Source organism: Embiotoca jacksoni, unplaced genomic scaffold (assembly GCF_022577435.1).
Source record: "Embiotoca jacksoni isolate LCO1_2020_lvr unplaced genomic scaffold, fEmbJac1.0.p SCAF_6, whole genome shotgun sequence".
NCBI lineage: Eukaryota > Metazoa > Chordata > Actinopteri > Embiotocidae > Embiotoca > Embiotoca jacksoni.
Window position 1 is genome coordinate 13479139 of NW_027185414.1, and position 17113 is coordinate 13496251.

The 17113-nt window shown below is 38.2% G+C and overlaps 4 protein-coding genes across 4 annotated transcripts; all 4 read right to left on the reverse strand.

The window, feature by feature from the left end:
• Positions 1–846: 846 nt before the first annotated feature.
• Positions 847–3529, reverse strand: cyba (cytochrome b-245, alpha polypeptide). The gene is made up of 6 exons (XM_069174214.1): positions 3390–3529; positions 3084–3153; positions 2611–2685; positions 2408–2491; positions 2182–2263; positions 847–1785 (listed from the first exon to the last, which is right to left on the reverse strand). Exons 1-6 carry the CDS (start codon positions 3445–3447, stop codon positions 1594–1596), a joined length of 561 nt encoding a protein of 186 aa, XP_069030315.1. The 5' UTR covers positions 3448–3529; the 3' UTR covers positions 847–1593.
• A 542-nt stretch (positions 3530–4071) lies between these two features.
• mvda (mevalonate (diphospho) decarboxylase a) lies at positions 4072–9889 on the reverse strand. Its single transcript, XM_069174213.1, has 10 exons — positions 9435–9889; positions 9154–9224; positions 8501–8615; positions 8243–8389; positions 7724–7923; positions 7476–7550; positions 7075–7293; positions 6326–6441; positions 5384–5492; positions 4072–4631 (listed from the first exon to the last, which is right to left on the reverse strand). The coding sequence occupies exons 1-10, from the start codon at positions 9508–9510 to the stop codon at positions 4551–4553; spliced, it is 1209 nt and encodes a 402-aa protein (XP_069030314.1). The 5' UTR covers positions 9511–9889; the 3' UTR covers positions 4072–4550.
• Positions 9890–10575: 686 nt separating this feature from the next.
• Positions 10576–13904, reverse strand: pdcd5 (programmed cell death 5). Its single transcript, XM_069174340.1, has 6 exons — positions 13699–13904; positions 12271–12308; positions 11883–11944; positions 11706–11797; positions 11543–11614; positions 10576–11459 (listed from the first exon to the last, which is right to left on the reverse strand). The coding sequence occupies exons 1-6, from the start codon at positions 13762–13764 to the stop codon at positions 11412–11414; spliced, it is 378 nt and encodes a 125-aa protein (XP_069030441.1). The 5' UTR covers positions 13765–13904; the 3' UTR covers positions 10576–11411.
• A 247-nt stretch (positions 13905–14151) lies between these two features.
• uraha (urate (5-hydroxyiso-) hydrolase a) lies at positions 14152–16258 on the reverse strand. The gene is made up of 4 exons (XM_069174127.1): positions 15846–16258; positions 14963–15102; positions 14757–14892; positions 14152–14538 (listed from the first exon to the last, which is right to left on the reverse strand). The coding sequence occupies exons 1-4, from the start codon at positions 15897–15899 to the stop codon at positions 14449–14451; spliced, it is 420 nt and encodes a 139-aa protein (XP_069030228.1). The 5' UTR covers positions 15900–16258; the 3' UTR covers positions 14152–14448.
• Positions 16259–17113: the final 855 nt, after the last annotated feature.

Here is a 17113-nt window from a genome sequence, read left to right on the forward strand (position 1 = left end):
ATCCTTCAATGTGTGCAGCGAGATGTTGGAGATGTTCTACTAGTCTGTTGTGGCCAGTGCATTGTACTTCGCTGGGGTCTGCTGGGGGAGCAGCATTGGAGCCGGTGACACCAACAGACTTAACAAACTGGTTAAGAAGGCCGGCTCCATCATCGGCTACAAACTGGACAGCCTGGAAAAGGTGGTGGAGAGGAGGACGCTGAACAAACTATTATCCATATTGGATAATCCTGTCCACCCTCTCCACCACCTGCTGCAGGGACAGCGGAGCACTTTCTCCAAAAGATTCCTCCAGCTCCGCTGTCACAAGGACAGATACAGGAGATCATTCCTGCCGACCGCAATAAGACTGTACAATAACTCACCTCTGGCAAAATACATCACATAACAATAACACTGTTGACTGTGTTTCTTGGTTGTTTGTATATAATATATATAGATATATACTGTACTGTATATACTGTGCATTTTATATTTTATATTTTTACTGCTATTTTATTGCTTTTCTATTATTCTATTATTATCTTATTGCTTCTGTATGCTGCTGTAGCGGAAAAAAATTCCCCTCGGGGATTAATAAAGTAACTACCTAACCTAACCTTAACTGACAAACTGAAATGAGGAAGTACCTCTGTGTCTCCACACAGATGTCAGCTGCTTAAAAGGTCAACTGTGATCAACAATAAAAAGCTTTGAGACTTGAGATAAGACATAACACCAACATGCAAAACCTGTCTGACAACAAGCACCTAAGCCAACTAAATCTTAGATTTCTTTCCATCTTAAGCCAACAATGGATGGCATTGTGACAAAAATGTGTAGAAAAAAACAATACTTGAGACTGAGAAAGGGAAATTCTCATGTATTGAAATTCAGTTGTTTGCGAAACAGAGAAGTTGCAAATGTAATTTCTTAAAATAATTTTTCTGTGGAAATTTGTAAGATACAACATGAGAGCATAAACCTAACACAGATAATTGACAGGATTCAAGCAATTCATTTACAAGACATCAAAAATACAGACAGAAAAAAAAAAGTAAAAATGGCAAATATCAGCTTGATACAGCCATCATATTGTGATGAGTTGCCTTCAATAAATACACACATACACAGGGGTTAGGACACAATGTAAGTACATCAAACATTATGTAAGGTCTATGCATGGTTACACAATGCTTTGGATGCAAAACAACTTAAAATAAATGGTAGTTGGAACAGAAAATGGGTATTGCTTTGAACTTTTATCAGAGCAGTAAACACCTGCATTTCAACAGCCCTCTAAATTGACAATATACTGTATGTCTGTGGTTGCCAGTTCGCTGCTATAGCCTCTACATTTATCTTCTGAGGTGCGTTTCTAATCATTTAAAAACAAAATACGACATTCACTTCACCCTTTCTTCTTTGAATTCTCGAGCATTCCTCTAGCATTTCTGGCATTTTTCTGCAAGTTGAGGTAAGAAGGTGTGTACCAAATACATTGTCTAGTCCCAAACTTTTACTAAACTGTTCATCCAGATATCACAGAGTCTGGTGAAGCCGCTGTGTCTGGTTTTGAGGGAAAGGGATACTAAGGATGGACCACTGGACAGGTTATTCATCGGCAGTAACAGGTATGGGGTTATCATAGGCTGCTCCCTCCAGATCATTCACTTGTTTCCTGCGCATCTCAGGGGGAGGTCTCGGAGGTGGATTCTGAGGAGGTTTCTTGATACTCTCTCCAACTGGCTTCGGGGGCTCCTCCCGTGGAAGAATGGGCTCCCAGTGTTCACCTCGGATAGCTGCCTAGTGAGCAAGAAGACGACAAGTCAATAATGGTCGGCTAATGTAAGATTAGATTAAGCATGGCTGAAACTAATTGTTCAAATCTGAAAAACAATAATAATACAATGATAACAGTGGCACTTTTCTGGTACACTCACAGTTGTATGAAATAATGATTGAAATAGTGCAGCCTGGAAAGCTCCATGACTTTGCTTTCTATATTTTTAGCTGTTGAAGAATTAAGTCACACCCCGAACTGGTCAGATTTCACAACAGAAGTGCCAGTAATGAAACAATCTCTTCCTTGTTACTATTTCCTTGTTTCTCTCAACTGGCTTCTTCCCTCTTCAGTAAACAGCTTTATCAAAGTTGACAATATTTAACTTAACTTTAATATGATCCAAGAAACCAACTTACTACGAAGTAGATGAGGCTGGCAATACCAAGGCAGACACATCCGAGGACAGTAGCGAGCATGAACCCTCCGGGTACACAGAGTCTGAGAAAGAGAAAAACAAAGGGAATTTGAGGAAAAAATATGAGAAGTTATAAGTCTTTTGTTAGAGTGACTGAATGTGAGTTAGAGGTATGAAGAAGAGGAATGCGGTCCAGGAAAGGAAAGTGGCTGAGACAATGAACTCACCCAGCAAGTAAAAAGGCCCTGACATAGTAGTTCCTTGTCAATGGTCCAAATGCTTTTACACACACTGCGAAGCAGTACTGGCCCCTGAGAGAAAACAAGACACAGCAGCAAACAAGGAGCTTTACAGACGACCATCACAAAACTTGTCTATAAAAATACAGCTCATATGTAGCAAGAGCGTTAAATTACACAGCATCACTTACGGTCTCGCCACACTTGTGCCCTTGGCCCTCTTGCTCCGGGGATACTCAAGTAGACACACAAACGCCCCAGCAGCACTAGTTATCTGTTAAGGCTGTTTCATTACATAAATGTAAATGTAAATGTGATGTGTAATTTATTTTAATGCTTTATTTATTATGCATACCAGAAGTATTTCAACTTCATGTACATATAAAACTATTGTTAAAAATGCTGTTAATACATGTACACTATACCAGTAGTGGCTCCAATTCACTTCATCACATTTTACTCACCTAAATCACATCAGTGATTTTAAGCTTATGATTTGTATTAATTCTTCTACAGCAAGCTAGTGTAAGTAAGACTGTAATATAATGGCTACATGAGAATAAGCCTTGGTTCATTTTGAAACAGAAACCACCTCTGCCTCACCTCATTAGATTAAACTTGTTTAATTAAACAAGTTTTGGTTTATACAAAGTATAAAGGATACACTGCATAAGCAGCAAACTGCCAGCCTCTGAATTGTCCACTCACACCCACAACACCTCCTGTGAGGAGAACTGAAAGAAGGAAGCAGGAAGGTAAAATTAAAAATAAAATACTTGAAAAAAAACCAACTATTTATGTTATGACTCCACACAGATGTAAGCCTTTTTTCTTTTTCAACAAACTGGCTACAAGTGTAATTCCTTCTGAAAATATTCTATTTAAATTAACCCGCTGATGTAATTAATTAGACATTTATGTATAATAAACTCAGTAAATACCAGTAGTCAGTAAAAGTTTTGATACTCACTGAGGCCTGCAGCCAGAGCCTGCTCATTGGCCCACATCGCCCACTCTATTTTCCCCATCCTGTTCACCTTATCAGCCCTCTGCAGTCAGCCGAAACTCTCACGACGGCGTCTACGACTTAAGTGGCGTCTACAAGGAACAAAACGTATTTACGAGGTGTGATGTGTGTGTATGTGTGTGTCTGTAGGCAGGGAGGCCGGGCTTACGCTAGCCAGTCCCCATTTTGCAGTCGTCATTTCCGAAAAATGCGGGACAACCGCGGCAGAGGATGGGCCAACAAATTCCACCTGCCAAGACAGGTAGACGAACAAACGAGGCGGGAGCAGTCCCTCAATTTAATCTTACACGCAAGCCGAGGAGCTTAATGCTGTCTGTCTGCAGGCGGCCATTAGGAAGGTGAACAAAGATACGATTTTTTTTTTTTTTCCCCGTTTATTGATGATTTTGGTTTTCATAGATGATACTTTTTTTTTTTTTTTTTTTTTTTTATAAAACACACTTGCTATGCTTCTTACGGTATTTCAGTTATTCCGATTACTTCTGCTTTTAAAATCGTTATTTTGGCATATTCAACAGAAAATCCGATTTTAGCTTCATACTCTCCATATTTTTTGCTGATAACAAAAAAGCACAAGCAAACTTGAATATGATAATGAAGTGACAAAAGACAAACAAGAAACAATTATTTTGACTAAAATATATTTCATTTTAATTTACACTATATAACTGACATATCTAAAGTACCAGTAGATCTGAAAGGGTGTTTAACAAGATGGAAACCAACAGTGACCATAATCACAACAGTCTCCTTAAACACATGAATACACACAGTACACACACTCAAAGCCCTCTGTACACAATAATTTTCTCACACAGGTTAGAGAATAACAGGTCAGCTGCAGTGGTAAACTATTTATGGATTAGTGCAGAGTATCCATTTATTTACTACCTGAGAATCAAGCATGAGAATCTACAGCTGAACACTAAAAAAAAACACCTGTAAAAGAGTATATACCTGTAGATACGAGAAATGTAGGAAGGTGCCTGATATTGCTGTGATTTGTTCAAAACAAACCCTTGATTACATGTGACTAATGTGAATTTGATCTCTGCCTAAGTTTTCATTGGTCAGTAGAACTCATCTCCTCCGGGCTGCGGAGCGTCACACAGTTTTCTTGGGCAACCCATCAAATGAAAGTAGATGCTGAGCGGGGTCCTCTACGACACAAGGGCCCGGTCCAGCCTGAAAAAAAAAAGATAATGTCACTTATATTAAAGAACAAACTCATCATCTGTGTGGCTGTATGTTAACATTGATACAGGCATATGATTTAAATGCTTTTCCTAAAGAAATATAAACATATAAAATAAAAACATTCAAAGGTCAAAGACTGGATTGGCTCTCTAGTGTTCTTTCAGTAATAATAATATTAATAATAATAATAATAATAACTTTATTTCTATAGCGCTTTTCAAAAACAAGTTACAAAGCGCTTTACATTTAAAACACAAAATGCAACAGTATAAAATACAATGATAAAATACAACAGAAGTAAAACAGACAAAAAACAAACAGTCAATCAATAAAATAAAATGCAGTCAACAAAAGGCAAGTCTAAAATACTGTGTTTTTAAGGGTGACTTAAAAGAAAATTGTGTTGGCGTCCCTGATCACCGCTGGCAGGTCGTTCCATAACTAAGGCAGAGGAAGTACACTATAACAGGATGTGTGCTGCCACAATCAACTAAAGTCATGCAACACAATGTTACGTAAAAGCATGTCAAAAGGAAATGTGGAGATAGATCTAAATTTGTACTTCAATCTGACACCTAACATATCGCACACTGTATTTCTACTGTACATTGTTCAGCCGTATGATAGACACATGAAGACATTTATATCCAAAACAAAAACCTTTGATTTTCAGTTTCTGTTTATAGTAAACTGATAAAAGAACTGAGTTACAATGATTACTTCTGAGAGTATGTGTATACCTTGGTACTAATGATGTAGTTTATTCCCTTTGGCATGGGCTCCAGACCGATAGCCTGTTTCAGCTCCTCAGAAAAAGCAGCACGGTTGACAGGAAGACCCTTAATGAAGCTGCAGAGAAGGAAAAAACACTCAATGACACATTTCAAAGTGGCTGAAAGAAAACCCACCTTGATAAGGAGCAATGTAGTTTAACAGTTTAAATGGAGTCTAAAAGCACCGTCTATCTTGCTGTAATGTTGTATTTATATACAGTGAAGTCTGGACTTTGACTGGGACACTCAACAACAGTTAGAGATGATACTGAACTCAGTCCAGTGTTGTCTTGGCTGTATGTTTTTGGTCAGTGTCATGCTGAAAGGTGAACTGGCAATGCCCCTTCTTGTTTGACCACTCAATTTAGCCCAATGGCCAACATTCAGAAGACTCCTGGTGATTCAAAACTTCTTACTCCATTGAGTCCACTGTAGTCCTGGGAACTCTCCACGCTTTAGAGATGCTTCTTTTTGTCTGTTTTTTTTGTTTTGTTTTAGCTACAACTTTATGACCAAGATCTACAGGGATTTGTTTGGACTTCATGACTTGATTTCTACCCTGACATGTTCTCGACACATCTGAAGTATAATAAAAGCAAACAGGATGCACCTGAGCACAGTTTGGAGGGCCACAGCAAAGCGTCTGAACATGTTTGTAAATGAAAGATGTCAGTTTGGGATTTTTAATAATTTCCAAACAGTTTCAATCATAGTTTTCAAATGTTTCACTAAGTGTAAGCTTATGGGCAAAAAGTTTTATTTTATTCAAATAAATTTAGGGAAAGAATCCACTGTACTGTATGTTAACTATATTTCTTAATTATATATTTCAGACAGAATAATTAGTTTGTATTGCAACAGTGTCTTTAGAGGACTAAGCAGTAAATTTGAGTCAGTCTTTTAGCTCACTCTTCTCCGTTGGTTTCCGGAGGGAAGAAGTGCTGAACCACCCGCACAAACTCAGGAACATGCTGCTGTAGAGTGAAGATCACAGCATTGGGCCCTGCATCAAAAGTGTAGCCCACCTACAAGGAAACAAACAGAGTGTGACCGTCATAAAAAGAGGGAGTTTCGTGTTCCCCAGTTTAAAAAACACCTCACAAGTTTCACATCTTCATTACACCATCTCGGAAATGCAGCTGCGTGAATTGAGGCTAATTCATGACAAAAGGGTGTGTGTGTGTCTGTGTGTGTGTGTGTGTGTCTCAATAGCAACGATACCTAAGCAAGGCGTATACATACAGTACGAAGTAAACTATTATTAGAATGAAACACCAACACAGACAAATTATCTGAAGAACTCTTGAAGTACCTTTGTAATTTGCATGTTAGCCCCATTAATTTAAAATAGTGTGCTGTATAACTGACCTGACTGCCAACTATTTTTCACAGTTTTGTACCTTTTAGAGCAGCCATATATTTCTTACTACTTTCATGCATTTAATTATTTGAATCCATTAGAAAATAAAATTGTACTTTGCTTCTTTTCATTGTCAGACTGGCGTTATCATACGCAGAAATGCAATACCTAGTATTTAAAAAGGGTAAAGTAACACCAAATGAATGAATGGAACACTGGGTTAACATATTAGTCCAAGAGCTGGACGACACAGATATTTTCTCTGCTTTCTCAGGAACAGAGCTGTAAAGTTGCTCACCCTTGTCTCCCCGTAATGCCTGTTGTAACGATGCACCAAGTTGATGACCTGCTGGGACACACTATTGAGGTAGAAGATGGGGGGGTATGTGTCGAGGCACGTCGCATGGAACTGGTTACTGTCCTTCATGGTTAGTTCAGCAAATGCAGGGAAGTCCTTTCTTTGCACTGCCTCAATCATCTCTACCATCCGGCCTGGGACGACAGACTCAGCTCGATGCTACACACACACACACACACACACACACACACACACACACACACACACACACACACAAATATCATGGGACTTAAATCTCTTGAGAATATAAAACATTTGGGTTTAAATGTAATCATCACTCCTAACAGCATTGACAGTTATGTTAATATATTGAAATGCACAGCAGAAGATGAACAAAGTACCTTTAGTAGACAGCTTGTTTGTACACTGGTTTGCATCCCAGAGGTGCTGCCGACTGGCTTCCGCTCAGCACTGGCCTGCGACAAAAATCACAGCTGATTAAAGTTTTAACGGCTTTCAAAGAAAGTGTTTGTTTATTGCTCTAGTAAAGACACATTCTCTCCATGCACAAATATGCCAGCACATTACAGACCTAATTCTCACTTTTTGTCACACTCAGTCTCACTCCCCTTCACACAGTTAAACCTACCACCAGTACAAGGATTCTGAGCTCGGGCCAATGACTCTCTGGCTCCACCTGCTGGGCTAGACTGTCCTTTCCATCGTCTTTGTTTCCCATGATCCACTGGACAAAACCCCCAGACATGCTCCGGCATGCGCTGCCTGAGCCCTGGCGAGCAATGCAAGACAACTCTTCTTCAACTCCAAACACCCGAGCCAGGGTGTAAACTGCAACACGGGGTACAACAAATTTGTAAGGGCAAAAAGATGACAATTATCAAATGTATGAGATACAAAGGGCAAGAAATTATAATAATTTGATTTCTTTATACAACAAAATGTCTCCGCATAATTAAAAGAAACCTAAAATTGACATTGCCGTTTATATTGAAGAATTGATAAACACATACAACATTTAAACTTTTCTTATTATACTGAAACGTGGTCAGGCTTTCAATTAGTACTCTGGTATCATTGATGTGTTTTAAGGCATGAATTGAAAAAATAGCTTACACACACACACACACACACACACACACACACTCACCTAGACAAGCAAATCCGGCTGCTGAAGAGGCAAGTCCAGCAGCAGTGGGGAAGTTGTTGACAGAGCAAATGTGGACTTTGCATGACAAACCAGTTGAGTCCAAAATAAGTTCTCCATCATTATGCCTCTTTCGTGCTAAACGTCGAACTAAACAAAGAACACACGAAAAAAATTACACTGTGGCCTGCAATCCCTCTAACTCACCATTTCTGTCCTCTGATTGGTTTTAATTGGAAAATGAAAACAGACAGGACTCACTCTCTCTCAGACAGGACTGCAGTCTTGGATGTCTTATGTCCTCCTCTTTGCCATTGAGCCATATTCGATCCTGCTGAAATGATCTGCTGGTTGCAATTGTTGTGGTCGTTTTCAGCTGAACAGAAGAAGTAACACATGGCAGATTTATATCAGACCGTACTCGTCACCAATACATTGTTAGATATTAAGCCTTTAAATATGTGCATGTCAAATGGCACCATTTACGTGACCCCTTGTCCACATGCCATTTAAAGGCCCGGTAAATTTTGGGTCTATAATCAGAATCATGTATTCAAGATATCTTGCAATGTTTTAGTGACATTGTTCAAATCCTCCTCATGTAGAAACCATGTCACACAAATGTCTATTGCATCGTTTTACAGGACTGCATGAAATAGCACAAGTGGGTATAAATATTTCAAGACTGGCCATCCAATATGACAAGAACAGTCAAAAACAACAACCATGCCAATTCATTTCAATTGCCTCTTTTTACACTTTGATTTACGGAGTTTTTATATGTCAGGAAAACACAGCAGTAGTAGTTCTGGCCAGGACCAGAGACCTCATCGAAAGGGACATTGAGAAAGATGACTGTTTTACCTTCAGACATTAAGCTCACAGCCTGATGAGAATATGGTTGACAGAAATACCTGGTCTTGATGCAATGTGACGCTCAGAGATGAGTTAATAGGTAGAATCAATTCTTCATTTCTCTTCCCCCCTGAAAAGTAGGTAAGTTTTAAGTAGTGCACAACAGTTATCAGAATGATACAATGAAATAATATAAATATACTCAGCAGTTATTCATCCCTTTAATGACCAGTATTGAAGGAGACTTTAATTAAGTATTATCTAAGAGACAGGGGTTCGTCTTCTTTGCTACAAACCCGATAAGTGAGCTAACTTCAAAAGAGGTCGAGGCGATACTTACAGTATTTAATGACAGCTATATTCACGGGAGCGGTGCACGTAACTATATTCGGCTTGTCCATACTGCCCTCCGGCATTGCTCTGTACTTAAACCGATGTTTGTGTTAAAGATGAACCGGCCTGAATACTCTAAAACACACTGTACCAGACTCTGCTCGTGTTTAGCACACACAATGTGGCTAAATCAACGTTACAGTAGTGTTTCCTTGCGGGCTCATCTCATTGGCTGATAGTGAACATGTGGCTCATCCCGCCACCAATCACAGCCGAGCTAAAGTCTGCAAAGCCAATCAGAGATCATCTGACCACGGTCGTGCGAAAATCGGGCAAGGACGGAGACCAACCCGCACACTTTGTTAGGTTTAGTTAGTTTCACCAGAAGCAGGGTTCATTCAAGTCTATTTATATGGAGTATAAAAACGATATAACAGCCTCTGCAAAGTAAATGATAACTGTAATGTATATATATAAAAAACCTGATTTACTATAAATAACTGTAGGCCTATATCAAAAGCTGCAGAAAGATAAAGTAGGACTTGCATTGAACAATTTTGAGGCAATTGTACTTGAGTATTTCTACATTTCAGAGGGAAACTGTTCTCTTTGCTCTACTACGTTAATCTGTTCAATACTTACACACAAAACATTAAGTAATCTCATTAAATATACAGTAAACTATCAAAATGAATGTTAAAATGAGGTCCACTGTGACCAATAACAACATTGAAATGCTGCTTTATACATTATTATTAATAATCCTAGAGTTTACCATTGATGGGGGCAAATCTGTCTGTAAAAGGAACTCTTCGACTTTGTTACTTTGGGTACATGCTGAGGATATTTAAATACTCTTAATTAAATTTGAAAAATGCAAAACCTTAACTTGTAAAGAAATACTTTCAAATACTTGTAAAGGATGAAATACTTTCATCCTTTCAAAGGATCTTCAAAATTTCACAACAGGAGTTACACCAAGTTTTGAACCATATAGTTACTCCTTTTCTTGCAGAATGAGACGTCTCTCTCGATGTGTCCCTTTGGATATGCAACGATGCCTCATTCCTATATATTTGCTTATTAGCTCTCGTGGTACTGACCATAACAAAGAATTCTATAGAGATAAAATTATATATGTGATGCCATTCCTCTTTCATGCTTTTTATTTGAAAAGTAGTTGGATACATTTGGCAATCTGTTAACTCTTGTTTCTGAAATGAAATTCAAAATGTGAACTTTTTCTGCAAATAATAGTGAACCATCCATACAGAACGGCGGTGCGGATGCTGTCTATTGATGCTGCAGTTTTCTCTATTCAACTCAATAAAATATGAGATGTGTAAAATCCCAAATTGAACTCTTTCATAGGGGTTGAACACTCTTATGATCAAGGATTATTTTAGAAATGGTTTGTTAGAAAAACAAACATTCAAATTTAAGGCTTTTTTTTTAAATATATATTTATGTAAACCTTTGTAAGCAACATGAAAATTTCCAGCACCAACCTCCAAAACTAATAGGATGTCAACCATGAATAGAAAACAAAATAATGTATTCAAAGAATAGTCTAGATAAAATTCAAGTGTTTCGCATTTTGCCTAGCTTCTTGAAGAACAAACACCAACAATAGTGAAAAAAAAAAAAAGTAACTACTAAGAAGGACAAGAGGAGTCGAACAGTGTCATGAGCTGTCAGGAGTACAACAAAAGCAGAACAAATTTGTAGAAACTTGTTTGAAAAGAGGTGGTGAAAGAAAATCTTCTTTAAACGGTGTGATTTCTACCCCCCACCACTTCTGCTGCAACATTAACCTCATGGCCTTGTTCTTCTGTCTTGGTACGTAGTGTCCAAAGACACAAAGAAGCCAGTGTGACATCCCAGGATTTAACTAACAGGAACACACTAGTCAAGTGCTATCAGAGTCCCAGTAATGCATATCAACTCCAGATTTCTTGGCTCAGTCCAGGGCTCCTGTTTCATGTTAGTTATCGTCCTCATCATCTGAGTCCATCACCTTCCGTCTGTTGAACTGCCAGACACAGGGGTTTAGAAATGCTATAAGGACAAGTGACTGAAAATAAATCACGCGTGTACATTTTCAGTGGAACTTACTTTGACGGTCATCTTTTTGTCCGTTTGCTGACTGACTTTTTCTAAGATCTCGATCAAGCCTGACTCTGAAATCTGAAAAACATGAAATTCTGTTTATTTCGCTGCTGGGATGTGAAAGAATATCAACAAAAAGTGCTTCAACCATCGAAGATTATTTGTTTACCTTTCCACCTAACTTTCCAAAACGAGCCATTTGAATGAGATAGTTCTCGACTGCACTTGCTTTCTCTGGCTTCACCAAACCAAGATTGCTCACTGAAAAAAAGAAAATAAGAAAACCTCATTAACTTCCAAAGGGAATTTTCAGTAGGTTAAAAGATCACTCTGAGAGCACACTTACATCTGGCACGGGCAGACTGGTCCAGAACTTGAGCCAATATAGAGTTCCTCATATCTGTGTCTCTGTGAATAAAATGTGAGCATAATTACCACAATGGTTCCACTGACAGAGACCATTAAAAGGAAAATTAAACTGTCAAGCTATCAGAACATTTGCTTGGTCCCACAGCTTTACTAATAAGTTTAATATGTATAGTAATAATAATTTAGTTTTCAAATGTATTCGTTAAGAATAATAATCTCAACAGTTTGCAGATAAATTAGTACACAGATGCTCTTCAGAGTGTATTTGTTTGAGAAATAAAGAAATAGTTCTGTATGTAGGTACTGTAGATAACTAAAATTCAGTCGCTATACTTGTTAGCTTTTAAAAGAATTACACCTCTTACCTTTGTTTGGCCTCCTCTCCTTGCTGATTATTGGACTCCTGAAATAATACAATAGGTGAGACAGCACCGTCAAATACAACATGTGTTTCCACATTTCACTAACTTTAGGATCTATAGTCTAATAAGGTTCAAGATTTCATATTGGCCAAGAGTCCCATAACTTCCATAATGGCAAAAATTTGGCAAAACTGGCTTCATAACTGTCAAAATGAGTGTCTTAGCACCTCGCTTGATAAAAGATCAGATGATTTGATGAGCCTGAGATTTCCGAAGCCAAATTTCAAACTGTAATATTTGTTAAACATGGATGAAGATCAGATTCGGTGCACCTGATCACTTGCTATTTAGTTAGTATCCAGGCAGTAGATAAGGGTGTTCAACTGAGGGGTCATTTTTGACTCTGAGTTGTCCTTTGATACTCAGCTGACCAATATGTTGTACTTCTGTTTCGCTCAACTGCAACATTTAACCAAGATCTGATCTTTTTTTTAATGTGCAGATTTCTATCAAATCTCTTCTTAAGACTCACTTTTATCAACCGATTTATTTTTTCAACTGTTTGTATCTATTTATATTAATCTATCTGGTGGATCTTTAATAATGTATTACTTGTTTCTGTGAATCACGTTATCATTGTCAATATCACTTGTGGTAAATACATTTAAAAAAAAAAAAAAAAAAGGGTATCAGCAACCCTGAGCCCAACCGAAACAGGATTTCTGAGACACTTAGTGATACAAAAATAGAGGTGATTTCAAATATTGTCTGATATTTGTTCTTTAACAGACGCACATACCGTTAACAGACATTTTAGGAAAAACAATTCCTTAGTTTAGTTACAATAATTTGGTACTGAGAAGTACACATACAGTATGTGTTACATGGGCTATTGGAGAATTACTAAATAAACCTGTCAGCACGCGTTGGATTGTAAGATATTTAATGGCGATACAGTTTCAGTATCAATATTCATTATGTGCAGACAACAAACTTATTGTTCAGTTAACTCTTCATGAAACAGCTCACAGTTGGTGGTGATATTTAATTCTAACTTTAAAGAAAGAAAAAAAAATCCAACCAAACCCACCAGTCCATTGTCCAATTAAAATCAGGTTAGCAGACATTCTTTATAACTCCAACAATGTTTTAATCAGTTAACGTTGAACCAGAGGGGTGTGCGATGACTAGTGTCAACACAAAGCTAAAGAGCTAAGAGTGATGTCAGCCATCACAGTGATTTATCAGTCTACGGAGATCATTAGGCTTCATTTACACCAAGAGTGAGTTGTGCGTTTCCTCTGAGTGACACTTAAACTAGTTAAACTCGGCTGTGGTGTTTGGTTTAGCTACACTTGCTATTAACATCCTGAAGTCAGCATCTCCTTATAAAGGCCGCCGCGGACACGCTTCCCAGCTCACAGTCCTTACCCCGTGCTTTGCCTGCAGCTCCGCCATTCTCTGCTGCCTAATTTTCTCCAATTCGTCGTCCGCCATTGTTTTAATTTTTTTAAAGAATATATACTTAAAACGTGAAAACGGGATGAGAAAGCTGAATTTAAGATGCACACTGAAGAAGTCCTGTGAGAGGCAAGGCCCTACGCAGCTCAGGGGAGAGAAGTCAATTTCGAAATAACCGATCCGACGCTCAGGCTAAAGCAATCGAACACAGAACTTGGATCTCATAGGAGCGTTACTGTCAATGGACCAGAGGACTTGAACATGTGACGGGGGAATATGAGGGAAATATTCATTTGATGTTTCTATTCCTGGACATAGTAGGCTATATGTAGCTTAATATAATTTATTTATATGTACAAAATACCTATTTTTGTCAGTTTCACTTTGTGTAAAATATAAAAAGACTTCTGATGTTTTGGACAGAGACCTTATTTAATAATTAAGATATTGTACACCTTAGAATAACAGTTTGCAATATGTTATAATATGGTAAAGTACAGAGCATATGATTTACAACATGGTTACATTTCAGAAAAAGGTAGCCTATGTTGATAATTACATCATTACTTAAACAAGAAACATTCAAATGGAGCTTTGGGCCTTGTAAATATGTGTGACAGTCCAGCTGGTACTGCCATGAAAGTTCTTGGTGGAGTTGCCCTGCCTCTTAGACAGCTTATAGATGGAGGTCGCCTCTGGAGGTTCATCACACAAGGATCTCTAGCTCCCTCTGTACGTACTGTAAGAAAAACGACTCAGAAGCAGAGGGACATGGTACTTCTGGCCAGGGTCATTTATAGAGAAGACAATCTGGAACAGAACAAAATTTAAAGACATCAACAACTACAAGACTGATAGTCAAGATTGTTTGCCTCATGTGCATACAACAGGTTAAATAAGGACACAAATCTTCTGATTTAGTTACAGAAATGTTGAGAGGCTACCAGAAAATAAAGCAACAGTGCACCTCAGAATGAAATCTGGGGATGGTAAGATGTCAACACAAACCGCTTAAAGTAATTTCTCACCTCAACATATGGGTAAAAGGAGCTCTCTCCTATACTCGCCCAGTACTGCCCAGTCTCAAAACGCACTTTGTACACACCTGGTGTAAACAATGGTTTTGTAATAAGTCCTGGGCAACGTCCATCATTATTAGTGGTCCTGTTGAGATAACATAAGTTTGAGCTTCACAAACAATTGAACTCGGCTGTCCGTTTTTTCAGGTTGTTACCCCATGGTTATCAAATTCCAGGCGTCAGTGGAGGGGTCCTGTCGATGAAGGCTGAGGGGCATGTTTGACCCAGGGACACCCATTGCAGTGTTCAGTACGTGGGTGGTCAGAGGACTAGGTGAGCCTGCCATTGATGTGGTCTTAAGAACAAGGAAGCAACACTTTAAATTGATCAGCTTTAATTTGGAACAATCACATAAAAAATATGACATCCAAACTCAAAATGACGTATTCTGGCATATTTCTGCAGGTCAAATTTTTCCAACAACAGCAACATTGAATTCACACAATGTTTAATTATCTTTGGCAGTTTTGACACCATTTTAACATCTCATTTCACATGTACATATGACCCTTCTATCAAAGTTTTCAGGCAATCACCTTGTCAAAATCTAAGCTCAAATTTGGCATTGGAGGATATTTTGATGTAGCCTGTGTACATTTGACTAAAGTGCTTTCTGCTTCCTGTATGAGTAATGAAAGTTTGTCATTTAAAGAGGCAACCCTGAAATGTACCAGAGAAAAATACAGTTTTGAAGTAATATGTGGCGGTTGTGAATGCAGAGTAAAAATCCTGCTTCAGAACACCAGAAAACTAATTTCTATTGTTTGGTGGTCATTTATTGACTTTAAGATATTGGAAGAAACTAGAAAATTAAATAAGCAAGTTGTAATTTTATATATACATTTGTAGGAAAATCAAATAACAAGATATTTCCTCTCATTTAACTGCTTTTGTCACTTCAACCCGAGTTAAGAATATACAGTCTATGGTACAATCCACAATTGTAAATAACAAAATGCAATATCACTTTACATTTACATTTGTTTAATCAAAAACCCTCCATTTCTGTTAAATATTTTTGGTAAATTTTGTGCTTACCTTATTTTCAGGCAAAATATGACCTTTCAGTTGCTGCAGCCTGGACGCACTCATGTGCACTGATGAATAAAATCCAAAATGGACCAGCAGTCTTAACCAAGAAATGTAATTTTATGGTTTATTTAACCGCATCAGTTTGGTATGAAGTTCTGCACACTGTCCTATTCAGTATGACATTCAGTGCACGTGTGCTTATCTTTTTGTCAACAGAAAACTGGTTGTGCAAGAGCCCCTTTTGTATTCAGCACTTTGAACTTAGTGGAAATGGATGATCAAAGTGAGTTGCTGTGGGGCTCAGACCAATGCAGATCAGCACAATTAATGGTATTAAAAGCAACAACATTAGTATGTTTGATTTTAGGGTTAATGAACCCTTAATGCCCAGCCTGAAAGTTCTTGCTTGAATTGCTCAAATGAATTCACTGACTGTACTCTCACTGGACCTCACCTGACCTCAAACCACCAATTCAAATGAAAATCAAATCCATCTGTAAAATTTTGAAATATCAAGGATCTGCTGGAGTTAAACGTTGACAACATGCACAGCTCTGTCAAATTTAATAATGGTGATTGTTGAGCAATGCAGTGGTTTCTTCTGATTCTCACTGATTCTACTGTATTAAACTCTAGTGCTCAGCACATGCTGATATCTAATTCCATGACAGCAATGTGCCTGATGTGCATCGCTGATCAAATTATGAGGAAAAATTATTATAATTTTGAGAATGACAGAAAACAAAGAGGCCAGAAAATGTGGCCACCCGCTCTCCGAATATGATTTATTGAACGGGAATGTTCTGAACAACCAACAACGTGAATCTTCCATGTTTGGGTTGTTTCTCTCCTTTGTTCTTATCAGTCGCATTATTGATAAAAAATTAAAGGTCAAAGATTACGATAGCCTAAATCAAATTGAGAGCTAGTATTGGCTATTTTTTCTCCCCGTGTGGCCTTGGTATCTCAGCTCTGTAAATCTGTCCTCTTCTCTCTCATTTATCTCTCTCAGGGCAAGCTGGTTCTTCAGAGAGGCAGCAGGTGGAGGAGAGGCAGCTGGTGGAGGAGAAGCTGCTGGTGGAGGAGAGGTAGCTGGTGGAGGAGAGGCTGCTGGTGTAATTTTGCCTTTTTTTCAGACTTGTGCAAAATGAGCCTAATATTGTTAAAGTGTAGTAAATCAGGAGGACCGTGAGCTGCTAATGATACGACAGACTGGAAAGATTAAACAGATTTTTGTCTTTTTCTGGACTGCATAGATGCCGTATTGCTGGATT